Source organism: Brachyistius frenatus, unplaced genomic scaffold, assembly GCF_029030835.1.
Source record: "Brachyistius frenatus isolate BFR_SWC_R1_liver_20210118 unplaced genomic scaffold, ASM2903083v1 Contig_77, whole genome shotgun sequence".
NCBI lineage: Eukaryota > Metazoa > Chordata > Actinopteri > Embiotocidae > Brachyistius > Brachyistius frenatus.
Window position 1 is genome coordinate 506,679 of NW_027210676.1, and position 13,281 is coordinate 519,959.

At 39.7% G+C, this 13,281-nt stretch overlaps 1 protein-coding gene across 2 annotated transcripts; it reads right to left on the reverse strand.

The window, feature by feature from the left end:
- Window positions 1-8,831: 8,831 nt before the first annotated feature.
- LOC138626733 (annexin A2-like) lies at window positions 8,832-13,129 on the reverse strand. 2 transcript variants are annotated; one of them, XM_069708615.1, is made up of 13 exons: window positions 13,029-13,129; window positions 12,348-12,405; window positions 12,122-12,215; window positions 11,651-11,745; window positions 11,401-11,514; window positions 11,170-11,260; window positions 10,876-10,955; window positions 10,732-10,791; window positions 9,994-10,087; window positions 9,789-9,884; window positions 9,562-9,620; window positions 9,206-9,328; window positions 8,832-9,100 (listed from the first exon to the last, which is right to left on the reverse strand). In XM_069708615.1, exons 2-13 carry the CDS (start codon window positions 12,393-12,395, stop codon window positions 9,041-9,043), a joined length of 1,014 nt encoding a protein of 337 aa, XP_069564716.1. In that variant the 5' UTR covers window positions 12,396-12,405; window positions 13,029-13,129; the 3' UTR covers window positions 8,832-9,040. The 2 variants fall into 2 exon arrangements, with proteins under 2 accessions (XP_069564716.1, XP_069564715.1); XM_069708614.1 differs by having other exon boundaries at window positions 13,024-13,129.
- Window positions 13,130-13,281: the final 152 nt, after the last annotated feature.

Genomic DNA, 13,281 nt, shown 5'->3' on the forward strand with positions numbered 1-13,281 from the left:
GCTGCAGTGGGAACATAATTACTAAATCTATAAAACTAAAGAATAGGAATACTTTGCCAGGTTTGGCTTTCAGTACACGCACACCACACTGAAGACACAGTTTGCTTTGCCAACCCTGAATTCCCCTTTTCCTCTTCTTTCCCTTTTTGCAATTTGCAAGTCTTTGCACAGCATGTGCAGATCCACCTCCTCTTCAAAAGACCAGTGAATACAATCTTTTTGCACCAATGGAAATAAATACATAGCTGAATACAGTAAGAAAACAAGGCGTGTGATCTAGCTCTACAAACATGGTGATTGGCAGGTGTATGGCACAAAGTGGGATTCAAGCACAGCTTCACACATTAATTGTAGTTGCTGTTAAAGGATGTTAACCAATATATATTCAATGCTCTCTTTTTAGACTCAGTTCTGAGGAGTCACTCTTCAAGCATGGCAGCGTTATGTGAGTAGCACCGCTGCAGATTTCAGGAGACTTGAAATACCTTTTTTAGTCAGAGCGTCACTGCAGAACAACATTCCCTCAAGGTGTTTATTGGCAACAAAATATACTTAAAATAACTTTAGTTTGTTTTGAATTGAAAGTCTTCATAAATGAAAATAAACAGCGCTGCAGCTATGTGCTGCTGAATATTCTCTCCCATACAAATGAATATATATGTTTACTTTGTGTGCTTTGGCACATCAATATTAAATTTTCTCTTATTTGAATTGAATGTTTTGACAAGGTCCAGAATTATTTATCACCCTGGACACACCGAGGCCATCGTGCTTTGTTGTTTCTAATTATGGGGCTTCAGTTACAAGTCTATGCTAATCTGAAGAACACAGGATTTGGTGAAGAACTTTGCAGATGAAAGTAGCCATGCTCTGATAAAAGGACAGTGAAGACAACACTGCATAACATTAGCAAAGTGCAGTTACTTCTACTGACTCATAATTGTCCAACATGCCTGGGAGATACACAGATGAGTTGGATTCCAAAATCCTTGCCCCTTGTTTTGCATAATACTCAGCTTTGAATGGAAGCAGAGAGGGAAAGCAGGGAGGGGCAGGTGCGAGTGATCTTCCTAGTGTCTCCAAGTCATTTTGTTTATCATTCAAATGCAAACCTTGTTCCATTATCCATGAGGGAGCAGGAGTAATGTGTTAATGTCCCCTACTCATGGCTCATCTTTTGGTCCGAGCTGACAGCACTGTACGCATACATGTCACACACGATAAGAGACAAAAGACAGAGGGCAGCAAAAACAGGTAATTACCTCATACCTACACTTTATAAAGGCGACTCCCTCAGCATTCACATTTCTGTGTATTATAATTAGGCTAACCAGGCCACAGTCTGGGAATGTGTTTGAGGACACATAGACTTGAGCACTTTGATGAAATCTGAGGTGTCAAGCAGACATGAAGAGACCACAGAACTTGTGCCCTTCACTCTCGGTCTTGTGTTTATGCTGCATGCAGTGAAAGAGCCTTCTCACAGGGATCCTTTGCTTTTATGGTGCTTTATGTGATTGATTATTTAGTGGAAAACTCCACAACTCAAATCAGTGTGAAGCCAGCAAATAAAGTCAAATAACAAAGGAGAGTGCAGGTCTGAGGGAGGGAAAGATCTCAAGAGGTTTTTGAAGCGAGTCAGAGTAGCCAAAGGCGAGTAGATCTTCAACCCTTCATATCCCCCCTTTTTTAATATTTCTCCCTCGTTTTAATGATGTGCTTCCTATCCTTGAGTAAAGTTCTTCATAGCCAGTCTTTTTGCCAGAAAGGATTTTTTTCTCTTTGAAATAATATGTAAGTATATATTTAGTCTCCTAGTTTGGAGGCTTAGAGGCCAAGGCACATATTCAAATTTGTGCTTTTATGAATACGCATATTGACGGTTGTCTGGCAATTGCCAAAATGTTAACAATATTTTAATAAACAGTGTGTATGCTCTGTTGCTGAGCTTTGCTGGAGGATTATGAAGCATTGGTTTGTAAATTAACAAAAATAATCACATTAATATTGAAATGTTTCATCTTACTTCCAGTCGTTGGGTACCAATTTATTATAAAAAGATAATTTACATTCCTATAATTCATGAAACTAAACAGACAGGTTGTATAAAGAAATATGGGGGGTTCTGCATAGATAAAAATCAAATATTGATGATGATAGTGTAGAAACTTCCAACAGAGAAAAAACAATGAAAACCAAAGCAGCGGGCCTCTGTCATTACAACGGCTATAAGTGTTTGAGGCCCAGATATCAAAGCATTGCCTTTGATATAACCAGTCTGACAGAGATCTGCTCTCCTTAAAACCAGCGATAATGAAGGCATCTCATCACACTCTGTCCATCACAAACCAAAGCCTCGCACTTCCAGTCCCAAACCCTCAGGCCAACTGAATGTACCTGCATCTCTTTTTCTCCTTCACTAAAAGGGGCTCTCTTGAAATGAAACACAGCCAGTAAAGTTGGTATATGTGACATTTCTTAGTCTGTATGAGGCAGTAGAGATAGTTAGCACCCAGGATGTCGAAATCATACAAATCTTTAAGACGGCACCATTGAAATACAAAAGACAACGATAAAAAGAAACACAATAAATAATCTTGATAGACTGCAGAAATGTACTGCTCTGGAAAATTAATATGGGTTCATGTTATTGACAAAAAAAAAATATACAAACATTTCAAACTAAAAAAGTCTAAGCAGAATTCCTTCTTCGATCTTGAAACACTATAACTTAAATAAAGATAATCAAGTTTTGGTGATATAAATTAGATTTTTCAACATCTAGTTTATGAGTCTTCCCGAAACTACTGCATTTACAGTTTGAGTTTACTGTAACAGTGTTACAATAAAGGGTTTAACAGTATTGTTGAACCTATTGTTCTGTAACAAAATATGATCAACTTTCCAGCAGAGGCATTGAAAGAGAAATATGTGTAGAACTCCCCCCCCCTGTCTTAAGGCAGAGATAGCCATTGAAAAAGTGCTGGTTCAGTCTCCTTCTGTCTCTGGGCATAGCTTTGATCAGTCCCACCTCAAGACTTATCCTGGAGGGAACACTGCACTTCTATTCTCCATGGCTAATCATACTTCCTGTCTTTGTCTTTATGTGCTTTAGACAAGCGTCAGATAGAAGCGCAGGAACAGATTTGCCCTGAAAACCTGGAGAATAAAGCCTCTGGTTGTGCTGCAGCTCGTCTTTACCAGCAGATTTCCTCATGAATATTTCCACTGTTTTGGAGTGGTGGATTGCAACCCATTGCAGCTTTGAGAAAAGGCGTTTTTGAGAGACAGAAAAAAAAAAAAAAAAGCCTTTCAGGAGTTGAAGATACCAGAGTAAATGTACTGTATGTCACCTGACTGTGGTGGAAAATGTATTTTTAGCTGTACCTACAGTTGTTGGATGACAGAAGATGTAGAGGCCAGAGGTTACAGTGTAGATCATTTTACTCTGAACTACAGCGCCTTGCTAACCAGAAGAGATGAGAACCAAGTAGCGAATAATTTCACATGCACAGCATATTCTTTGGGTTCAGGCAATATTGCTCAGCCTGCCACCAGTGGCACTTTTCACCAAGAAACGTGCTTTGTGTGTTTGATGCAAGTACAGAAAAGACCATTTATGCCAGGAGCCAAAAAGAATAAAAAGAAATAGACAAAAAAAAAAAAAAAAAATCCCTTTTCTTTATTCGGGGAAGCTGAAGGCTATGAAAACCATCTTGTGTTCTATTTTTGAACTGATTTACATTTCCATGGCCACCTGAGGGAGGTCAGGCTGCTCTGGCCAACTTCCTTACAGGGAGAAGGACCAACAGTGACAGGGACACAAACCCAAAGACGAACCATACTCCATCCCCTCCAACACCCACTCCACTCATTATCCTCAGTGGCACCATCAAGACTCTCACATGGATATAGAAAATTAAACGCCATAAAGAAACAGAAAACAACAAAATCCTTTTGCCTTTTACTTATTTCTTACTATTTTTCTTCTGCTTCAAAGCCTGTAACTCTCTGCTGTGCCCCAGGGTTAATTAACATGAACCAAACAGTGAATGATCAGAGAGAATGGGAAATCTCTAAAGGTTAAGTGTCACATGGGAAGCGTGTTGTCAAAAGACGAAGAGGAGGTAGGCTATTTTTTTTCCCTGCACGTTCAAAATCAAAAGAAAGAGCGTCTGTGCAAAGGGAAGAAATTTGTAGACACCTTTCCAAAACTTTGCATTTCTCCTGTCAGAGGGGCAGAGCTTCACGGTCTGGCTTCAAACAATATCTGTAATTCCATGACATTTTGATGAACAAAAGAACTCTCCTCTTTCCTCTATAACTTGCTGATCTTTCAAAGGATTTGTTCCCCCTTTCTGGATATCATTATAATTCATTTTAGAGAAGTACACACAGCAGAATTTCATAATGCGATAAGCAAAAGCTGGTCGAAAAAAACACATCCATCACAAAGTTAATCACTGCTTTTATAGACCTACTCATTGAAATTGTGTCTCCTCTTGGTATTCCCGCAAGGAAAAAGAGAAAATGATTTCATGATCCACAGATATCCTAGATAGCATGTCTTGCAGGTGAAATAGTATGATTTCTCTCTGTAATAATTAACATGGGCTCCTCTTCTCTCCCTGTGGCTTGTCGCTGACATTTGGATCATGCTTGAGTGTCTGCCTTGCTGATTTCAATCTCTTGCATGAATGTGAGTCTGTCTCTGTCTGTGTGTGTGTGTGTGTGTGTGTGTGTGTGTGTGTGTGTGTGTGTGTGTGTGTGTGTGTGTGTGTGTGTGTGTGTGTGTGTGTGTGTGTGTGTGTGTGTGTGTGTGTGTGTGTGTGTGTGTGTGTGTGTGTGTAAAGGGTCCAGTGGCCAGTCTGACAAGGACATTGAAGACAGGGCCTGCCTTTAGCAGATGGGATTAAGCATCATGACAATATGGATTAGAGACCCCCTCAGTCAATCCCAAACCTTCAGCAGGTTAGAAGTTGGAAGCCAAATGCTGAAACACAAATTAGTCTTGTCAGTGTGTTTGTGTTCTTGCAAAACTGCATTATGTAAAGGGTCATATCTCACTCACCACTGAATAGATATTTGACAATTCCCAAATTTATCACACCGATCCATACATTTTGTCTGCAGTGACACACCGTATTGATTTACACCATGCTCCGAGGATGAAAACGCTTCAGAATGGTCACCTCATCCACTGTTGCAACAGGCCTTATTTAACATTATTACATTATGTATGCAGGCTTGAATATGGATAATGGATGAATCTAAAGCAAAGCAGTTTAATTACCCACCATCATTCTGTCTCACCTAGCTGCGGCGCATACATCTTATTAGCCACGGTGTAAGTAAACATTAATATGCCACCCTGATAAAGTCTGTCCTCCCCCTTGCAGTTCTTGGTATGTTATCAGCATTGCTGCAAAGTCCACACACCCAAACTGATCCAGTGGCATGTGCAAACAACAGAGGAGATGCTGAAGCCAGGGCCAGACCATTACAACCACTTCACAGAAAATTATCATTAGTGCATCTGGCTTGAGGCCACACAACCCAATCAAAAGATTAAACTGTACACACAGTATTCATACGTGGATCCTGTATCGCTGTATGATTATAAAACAGAAATCCTGTGCTCCCATAATCTGTGTCAAAGAGTTGATCAAACCAAGTGGAGCACAACAATCTTAGCAAGTATCGTTCTTTGCCAGAGAATTCATTTTTCTGTGTTTGGTAGACCGGCGAGTAGCAGAATAGACACAGGGGATGAGGGACATCTCCGTGGGCCACCTGAGGAAGAGGAGACGTAGATATATGTGGGCATATAGATATATAGCATGTAGGTTAACCAGCCGCAGGGTATTCTAATTCTTTCAGCATAAGGCAATAGAGAGAAAGCTTCGAGCAAAGAGAAAACTCAGCATCCAGTCCGGCTCTGAGCATCAAACACTGCTGATCCGATAACCTACAGTCGAGTTACTGTATGTCTGCAGGCAGGCTTTTTAACAAACTGGATAGTGACTAGTATCACACATGACTGATTTAATGCACAACTAATAACAAAGCATTTTTTTTTTTAAGGCGCAACTGCACCTTATGTGTTTTTCCTGTATTAAACAGGCTGAAGTGAAGCAATAGATCCTTGTTGAGAATCTTTTTTGGCTTCTCAAGATGACAGAAGCTGAACTCTTCAAAGACAAAATTGTGTTGCATGTACACAAAGCTCTTTTATAAACTTCTCCATATGTCTTTTTTGTCTGCAGATGGACTGACTGCAGCCAAAACCCAAGAGGAGACAGGCCTTATTCTGCTCTCTTATGTTGTTTCAATCACCAGTCTACTGTACAAAGGAGGCAGCCTGATGGCATGATGAGTGCACAGCGCTCATCTGCCTGTGCTGTTGTCTCAGTTTGAGCCTCATAAAAGGAAGCGGGCCTGACGACGCCAGGGGCGAAGGATCCGGCTCTACGGTCTGAGCTGAGAAACATCAGCAGAGCTCCATTCTTTAGAAGGAGATGTCCTTCAGTGTGGTGCCAGCTCTCCCTGGGGCAGCAGCATAAGACACAGCCTCTTATTTACCATATACAGGATCTCTCCGCGCCCTTAATGAGCCAGGATATTCAGCATCACAGAGACAAAGGCCACACTTTCACTGGAGAAGCTGTGGTTTTGCTGAATTAAATAATGATAATTAAGAAAATATTAATCAAACTCTGGCTCTCTCGGCTCTGTAGATGTGTTGAGGGAGCGGGTCTTCCAGCTTAGCCTGTAGGAGTTCTCATTTAGAGTATGCCTGCGACCTATAGAGCTGCAGGCAAACACACACACACACACACACACACACACACACAAACACACACAGATGCACACAATTAAAAGCAGACCCTGGTGGCCCTCTACTCTATAATTAAACACCCTTTGGTGCTCTGCACAAAAATACCGAGCCAGGTTCAGATGTGTCAAGGAGAGAGGAGTGAAAGGAAACATTAGGAAGCTGTTGGTTCTCTACGTCGCAAGTTCTGTTCAATGCAATGAATTAATAAAAAGCACAAACTAATACCTTCCCAATGTGCAGTTGGTATGTCTGGCGGGCCAGCAGCAGCAGCTTCTATACAGCTGTACTGTGAAACTTTAATGCTGCTGGATGCCTAAAGCGCTGCCTGCTCGGCTCTTTCTCTGGGGTGGGGGTGTTGGGGCTTTTCACATATTCGATCTAACTGGGACAACTATTTGAAGAGAGAAAAATATTTCTCTGACCTTTAAAAACACCAAGACACAGCTGCCTGACAGGTGGGAATGGTCACTGGATCTTTATCAACATAGATTATATTTAAAAAAAAAAAAAAAAAAAAAAAAAATCCTCAGACAGCTTTTTCAGAGTATGAAGTAGTCAAACTCCTCTCAAATTCAAATGTTATTAGGTGATTATATGGTATTATTCCTCACCTTTTAGACTTTAGAGCGCTTGTCATTTGGCTCTAGTTGTTATGGTAATGTGAGGTATTCCATCTCCTTCCCAGCATGCTCTGTGTTTGACATTCATGGGGTTAAAGTCCTCTGAATGATGAAGTGCCAGTGTTTGGGACAGTAAATTGCATCGTTTCAATTGAGAAGAGAGTTCCCCTTGGGTTTGCTGGAGGTCCCCACGGGCTGGCCTTGAACAGAACAGCATGTTGTACATCCATATAAAAAAGGGAAAAATATGGTGGCACTTTTCTCTTTATGATTCAGAGATTAATCTGTCACCATATTCACGCATAAATCTCACTCCCTGCTTTGCAAAATACTGTTTTATCTTACTTTACACTATATTTTATTTTTTTATTGCCCATAAACACAAACCATCACAAAGGGCTAATGTTCTCATCAATATTATTACAAAATGATCATAAATCCACTGCCTTGTTAAAATTTGGAGCCATTTCTCTCCTCAGCTACTCAACCATTGGAAATATTAGACAGAAGCATTATTTTATCAGACAATTTCTCTCACAATAATAGATTATATTCTATCATATTTGAGCTACAGTACGCCACTTTATTTTCATTAGATTATTGCACTTTCCTTCCCATCCTTTCCTCATCACTGTGTTCAGCAGTACTGATCTTGCCTTTTGGGGCTATTTTTTTTTTTTATACTTCAGTAGAAATGCCTTGACAACACTGTGGTGGTTATTTCATCCTGAGAGACCACAAACTAAACAGCAGAAACACGTTGTATAGATGCTTGTTTAGTGGTATGCAAATCATCTTTGCCGGAGGTAAAATTAACATTTTCAATTAAAATATTAGCACCAAACAAACACGGAAAAACACACTAATGATTAAATCATCTTGATATAACCTCTTAGTGGAAAATAAGGTGGATTTCTCAATTTGTTGTATGAAAAAGATGCAGTATCAATCACACATTACTCTGCTTTCATAAAGTCATACATTTTTAAGATTGCAAATGGAGGTTTGCAGTTAAATGTTTGAATTTAAACAGTTGCCTTAATAATTTTTTGTTCTTGACATTCCCAACCTAAAACACAGTTCTGTTTATATCACTTGTGGAAATAAAATATATTGTCTAATTATTGTTTTTATTTATTTTCACTGACTTCACAACTGCTGATAATTAAGAGGGATGACAATAATGCAATACTAAAATGACATGTGTGGTCAAATATTTCATTATCCTTAAAATGTTAAAATCTCTGCCTTTCCTCAGCAGGTATGGAGGCACTACAGCTTTCTGTCCCTGCTTTTAATGCTACTTTATCACCCTCTGGTGGTTATCTGTGCAAACATCAATTTAGGATAAAATGAGAGGAGAGAAAATTAAGTAAGCAGGTTACCAACACAGCAACTTTATTACTTTATTGGTTCAGCATTCATAAACGGTAATAAAGATTCTTCATCTATTCAAACTTTTCTCTTTGAACGTTACATTCAAATGTGTATGCAGAAAAATAAGACCGCTTTTGTTGCAGAGATTGTTCTAGGCATGATATTCATATTTCTATGGGTGGAAAGTGACACTGATGATCGATTTTTACTGGTCTGGTCCACAGAGGCCAAGCAGCACCTTCTGGTAGTCTCCCTTGGAATGTTCCTGCAGAAAAGAAAAGAAACAGAGCAGGTTAGAGAGGCTGCATGATAGAACAAGCTTTAGTGTAACTCGGTAACAGACCAGGGGCTCGTTCTGAAATTCACTTACCATAATAGTCTGTTGCAGAGACTGTCCAAAGTTGGCCTTGTATTCAGAACAGATCTTCTTGAGGTCCACCTCACAGCGTGACACAATAATTCTGGTCACTATCTTCTCTTTGGCTCCTTTGCTCTGAGCAGACAAGCACAAGTAAGTTGTACATGTTCTGTACTTAACTACAGCAGCTGATGCAACACTGTTGTAAGACAACTTTTGCCAACTTTGGATTCTGTGTTCCTGCAGCAAAATTGCACTTTCAGAAGCAGATATATTTCTTACATCTGTTGGTAAAAACTAAAAAACTAAGTCTAGCCCTCCAACTAGCCACATTTCAACAAGAAGGAAAAGAGCAGCACTGTGAGTACCTTCATGGCTTCATTCAGTCTTTTGGCGAAGTACAGCTGCTTGTTCTCAAAGCACTGAACTGGAACAGAAGACAAACAGAATAAAAATCAACACTAGTTTTCTATTGGACAAATTATTTTCTTTTATAATTCTGGAGGGGATTCATAAAAAAAAAAACCTCATTGCTCATTCTATGTAGTCATTTATATATAAAAAAATATGATTTACTGATAAAAGATAAGTGTACCTAGCACCAGGAAAGACCTTTGCAAATCTCCTTTAACTTCCTTCACGATACTCTCCTGCATGTCGTAGGGGCTGTAACTCTTGTACCTCTGAAACACTTAAGAAGCATAAATGAAAAAGATGAACTTTGACAGGTAATGGGTACATTTTTACAATTTATGAACATTTTTGTATCAATAATGCCCTCAGAAAACATGGTGCAGTACCTTTTTGCAGGTGGGGTACGCTTCTCTCAGACATGATGGAGATCCAGGTCGGCACATCAGTTCCCTTTATCTTGACTCCAGCATCATAAAGGGCCTGAGTGCAATCAGCAAAACACCAGTAAACACTGACATACTTTATACTGTTACAGACTGGTGCTTTTCGCAGAGAACTAATAACTCAATCAGATCTAAACAGCTTCCATATTAAACACTTAAACAAGTGTCCACCTTACAGAAAAATAACAGGCAATCCCCTTGTTTTACACATTGGACACGTGATCACATGTATGACACGTTTACCACATGTTGCAACATATGACAACACGAGTAAAATATGTGGACAAGTTTTCACATGGGAATCTACATGGCTTCACAAATTACAGCAATAAAAACAAAACAAAAAACACATTTCCCATGGGCAAAAAAACACATTTTCACAATCACATTTTAGCACATGTAAAATTTCATGTGGTTGTTCTGTAAGGGCGTTATATGGCCGATTTACATTTTAACAGTAGGAGCTTACCGATAAATCTTAGTGGTACATTTGTCACTTGAAAAAGTTTTTAGTAGCTTGTGGAAGCCTTGAAGTTTATTTACAGTAACAGATGTTAGTTTTGTTGTTGCTCAGGAACAACATAAAACATTCACAGATGGAATCCTTTCCATTCCAGTGATACTGAATTTAATGTAAAAATGTGACTTATATTCAAAGACAGAGTGAAAAGGCCGACTTACTCTGGCGTCTTCATCAATCTTTTCATAGTCTACAACAGAGGATGGTTCGGCTCTCTTGGTCTGCACAGAAAAATGACTCAGGTCAGTTTCAACTACATTTTGTTATGTTTATCATAAAGACAGACAGACATGGTCATATCTCACCTGCATAAGAGCCAAGAGCAGCTTAGCAAAGTTCCCAGAAGTATCACCAGCCACGTCTTTGTCCAGTTCCTTCTTGAACACTAAGAAACAGGTTTTTTTTCTTCCTGTTAGGCATTTAGCTCTGTGCATATCCTGACCAGTCATATTGCTGCTGCATGTCTGCTCAAAGGTCATCCATGACATGACACACGACTTCAAATAGAGATACTGATACTCACAAAGAACAGGGACCTACGGGTGACACTTTATATAGGATATTAAAATGGACGAAAGCTTGGTATGTATTGAACTCACACTCTTTGTAGACCTTCTTGATTTCCACCAGCTCATGGCTGCTGCGTGAGCACAAAATCTCGATCAAAGTTTCTTCATCCGTTCCTAAGCCCTGCACAAGACAGAAATCGTGAAAATATAAACCGTCTAACTTCAAATTCATCAGAAGAAATATGCATATTTTGTCATTTTCCCAGTAGAGGGCAGTGTTACCCTTCCACTCAGTCCACTGATAAAATCGGAGTCCCTTACCTTTATGGATCCTCTGATCTCTGTGGCATCGTACTGAGTTGTGCTCTTCATCAGTCCGAGGATCACTGTTTCCAGCGAGCCAGACAGGGCTCCCTTCAGGGCTGAGATCATGTCCTAAAAATATATCAGCGTTACAGATTGTACTTATCATGTCCCATAATATTAAAAAAACAAAAACAAAAAACACACACACACACACACACATTGCAACTATGGAACAGTTTGGATTTTCTGTTCGGGCCTACTGTACCTTCTTTGCCTTCCTTTCATATGCAAAAGCAATGTCTCTCCTTTGGACATAGGTCCGCTGTGTTAGGATGTCAATAATGGTCTGCTCATCCACTCCTGATGTGAAGAATATACATCAATATTAGAGGGCTTGGTAATAAAGATAGCTTGCTTTAGCACACGATGTGGTCAGAAGGTATTTTTCCACATATTCTCATTTGTAGAGAAACGTCTCTCCACATAGATCACATTCTTCATCACTACAAAATGGTGGGCGGTTGAAGAGTTAGCGGTGTGACTGCTGCCAACAGCTCTCAGTCAGTGGCCAGAGCAGAGCTGTGCCAGCGCTGAGGCAGGCATGGAGGTGTTCCCTGCATGGTCAAAACATTTTAAGCCACGATGCTGACTCACAAATACCAGCTGCTCATTTGCAGCAAAAACTCGCAGAGGCAGGCACTGATTCTTTACAGAGACGCACAGTTTGGTATCTTGCCTTTGGTTTTGATGGCAGTCTCTACTCTGGCAGCATCTCTGTCTGGGTCAAAGTCCATAGCGGGTACCACTGTGGGGAACGTGGGTTCATGGGCCTGAGGATTCAAAGCATATCAGTGTGAGAGAAAAGCACCATCCCATTATTAAAACATATTGTATGCAATATGTCCAGTGTTTGTGAAATACTTTGTGTATTGTTTTTTCATAACATGAAAATATGACATTACCCCAATGTTGAGAGACAGCTGTCCCAGAAACTCTGATACCAAAGCCATTTTGATTCTCCTGAAAAATATGAAATGTTGTTATCAAATCTCGTTGTAATCCCTTCACTTACTTGTCTGAACCGAGAGGTCGTGTTTATTTTGACTGAAGATATAATCACTGGAGCCAGTAAAGCAGAGAGACTAAATTCATTAAGTTGCTTCTGGTACAAATGAGTCACTGCAGACAACTTTATTAATCTTATCACCGGTAATTTTCTTAAATGCTTTGCCATGCTCACATTCAGAATAGTTACTTGTGAAAATGGTCAGTTGACAATATGCCAAGTCTTTCAAATCCTCGTTAATTGTGACACATCCATAAGAGTTTAACTAAAGTGACACGCCCTGGAAAAAGTCCGACTGTGTTCCAGTCTGGTATGACAACAGAGTACATTCACATGGACACAAGAAAAGTAATCTGAGAACTAAAGCTGGAAGGCAGGAATTCAATATTAATAAAATCTCAGAGAAAGAAGGTGAAACTGCTTTCACAAGCTAAATGGAAATTGTATGGAATTCAAGTCATTTATCACAACTCATGAATGAAAGTTTACCATCAACTTTTCTGTAAACTTAATCTAAATCACAAATCAAGTTATTAAATGAAATGTTCACATGTATAATGTTACCAACTTACCTTACTGGTAAATGTTGAGATGGTTCAGAGCTTTGTCCTGGTGATGTTTAAGCAGAATGGGTGGAGGTTCAACTTTTCAGACATACAAGAAGGATTCCTCTTTCACCACGCCTGACTCAGATTCCTCCCCTTTCCATGCTCTCATGACTCCACCCTAATCCACTCCAAGCCACTGAAAGTTCAAGCCATCCAGTGTAAAGTTTTAAAGCTTTGAATAACATGTGTGTGTGTGTGTGTGTGTGTGTGTGAGAGAGAAAC

What these genes read in the sequence shown, in the direction of transcription:
- LOC138626733 (XM_069708615.1), bottom strand. Translation starts at nt 12,395, where the DNA reads ATGGCTTTGGTATCAGAGTTTCTGGGACAGCTGTCTCTCAACATTGGG. An exon ending in GACTGCCATCAAAACCAAAG is followed by an intron (nt 11,746 to 12,121) that starts GCAAGATACCAA and finishes TCTTCACATCAG; the next exon opens with GAGTGGATGAGCAGACCATT. An exon ending in CTCTGCAACAGACTATTATG is followed by an intron (nt 9,101 to 9,205) that starts GTAAGTGAATTT and finishes TCTTTTCTGCAG; the next exon opens with GAACATTCCAAGGGAGACTA.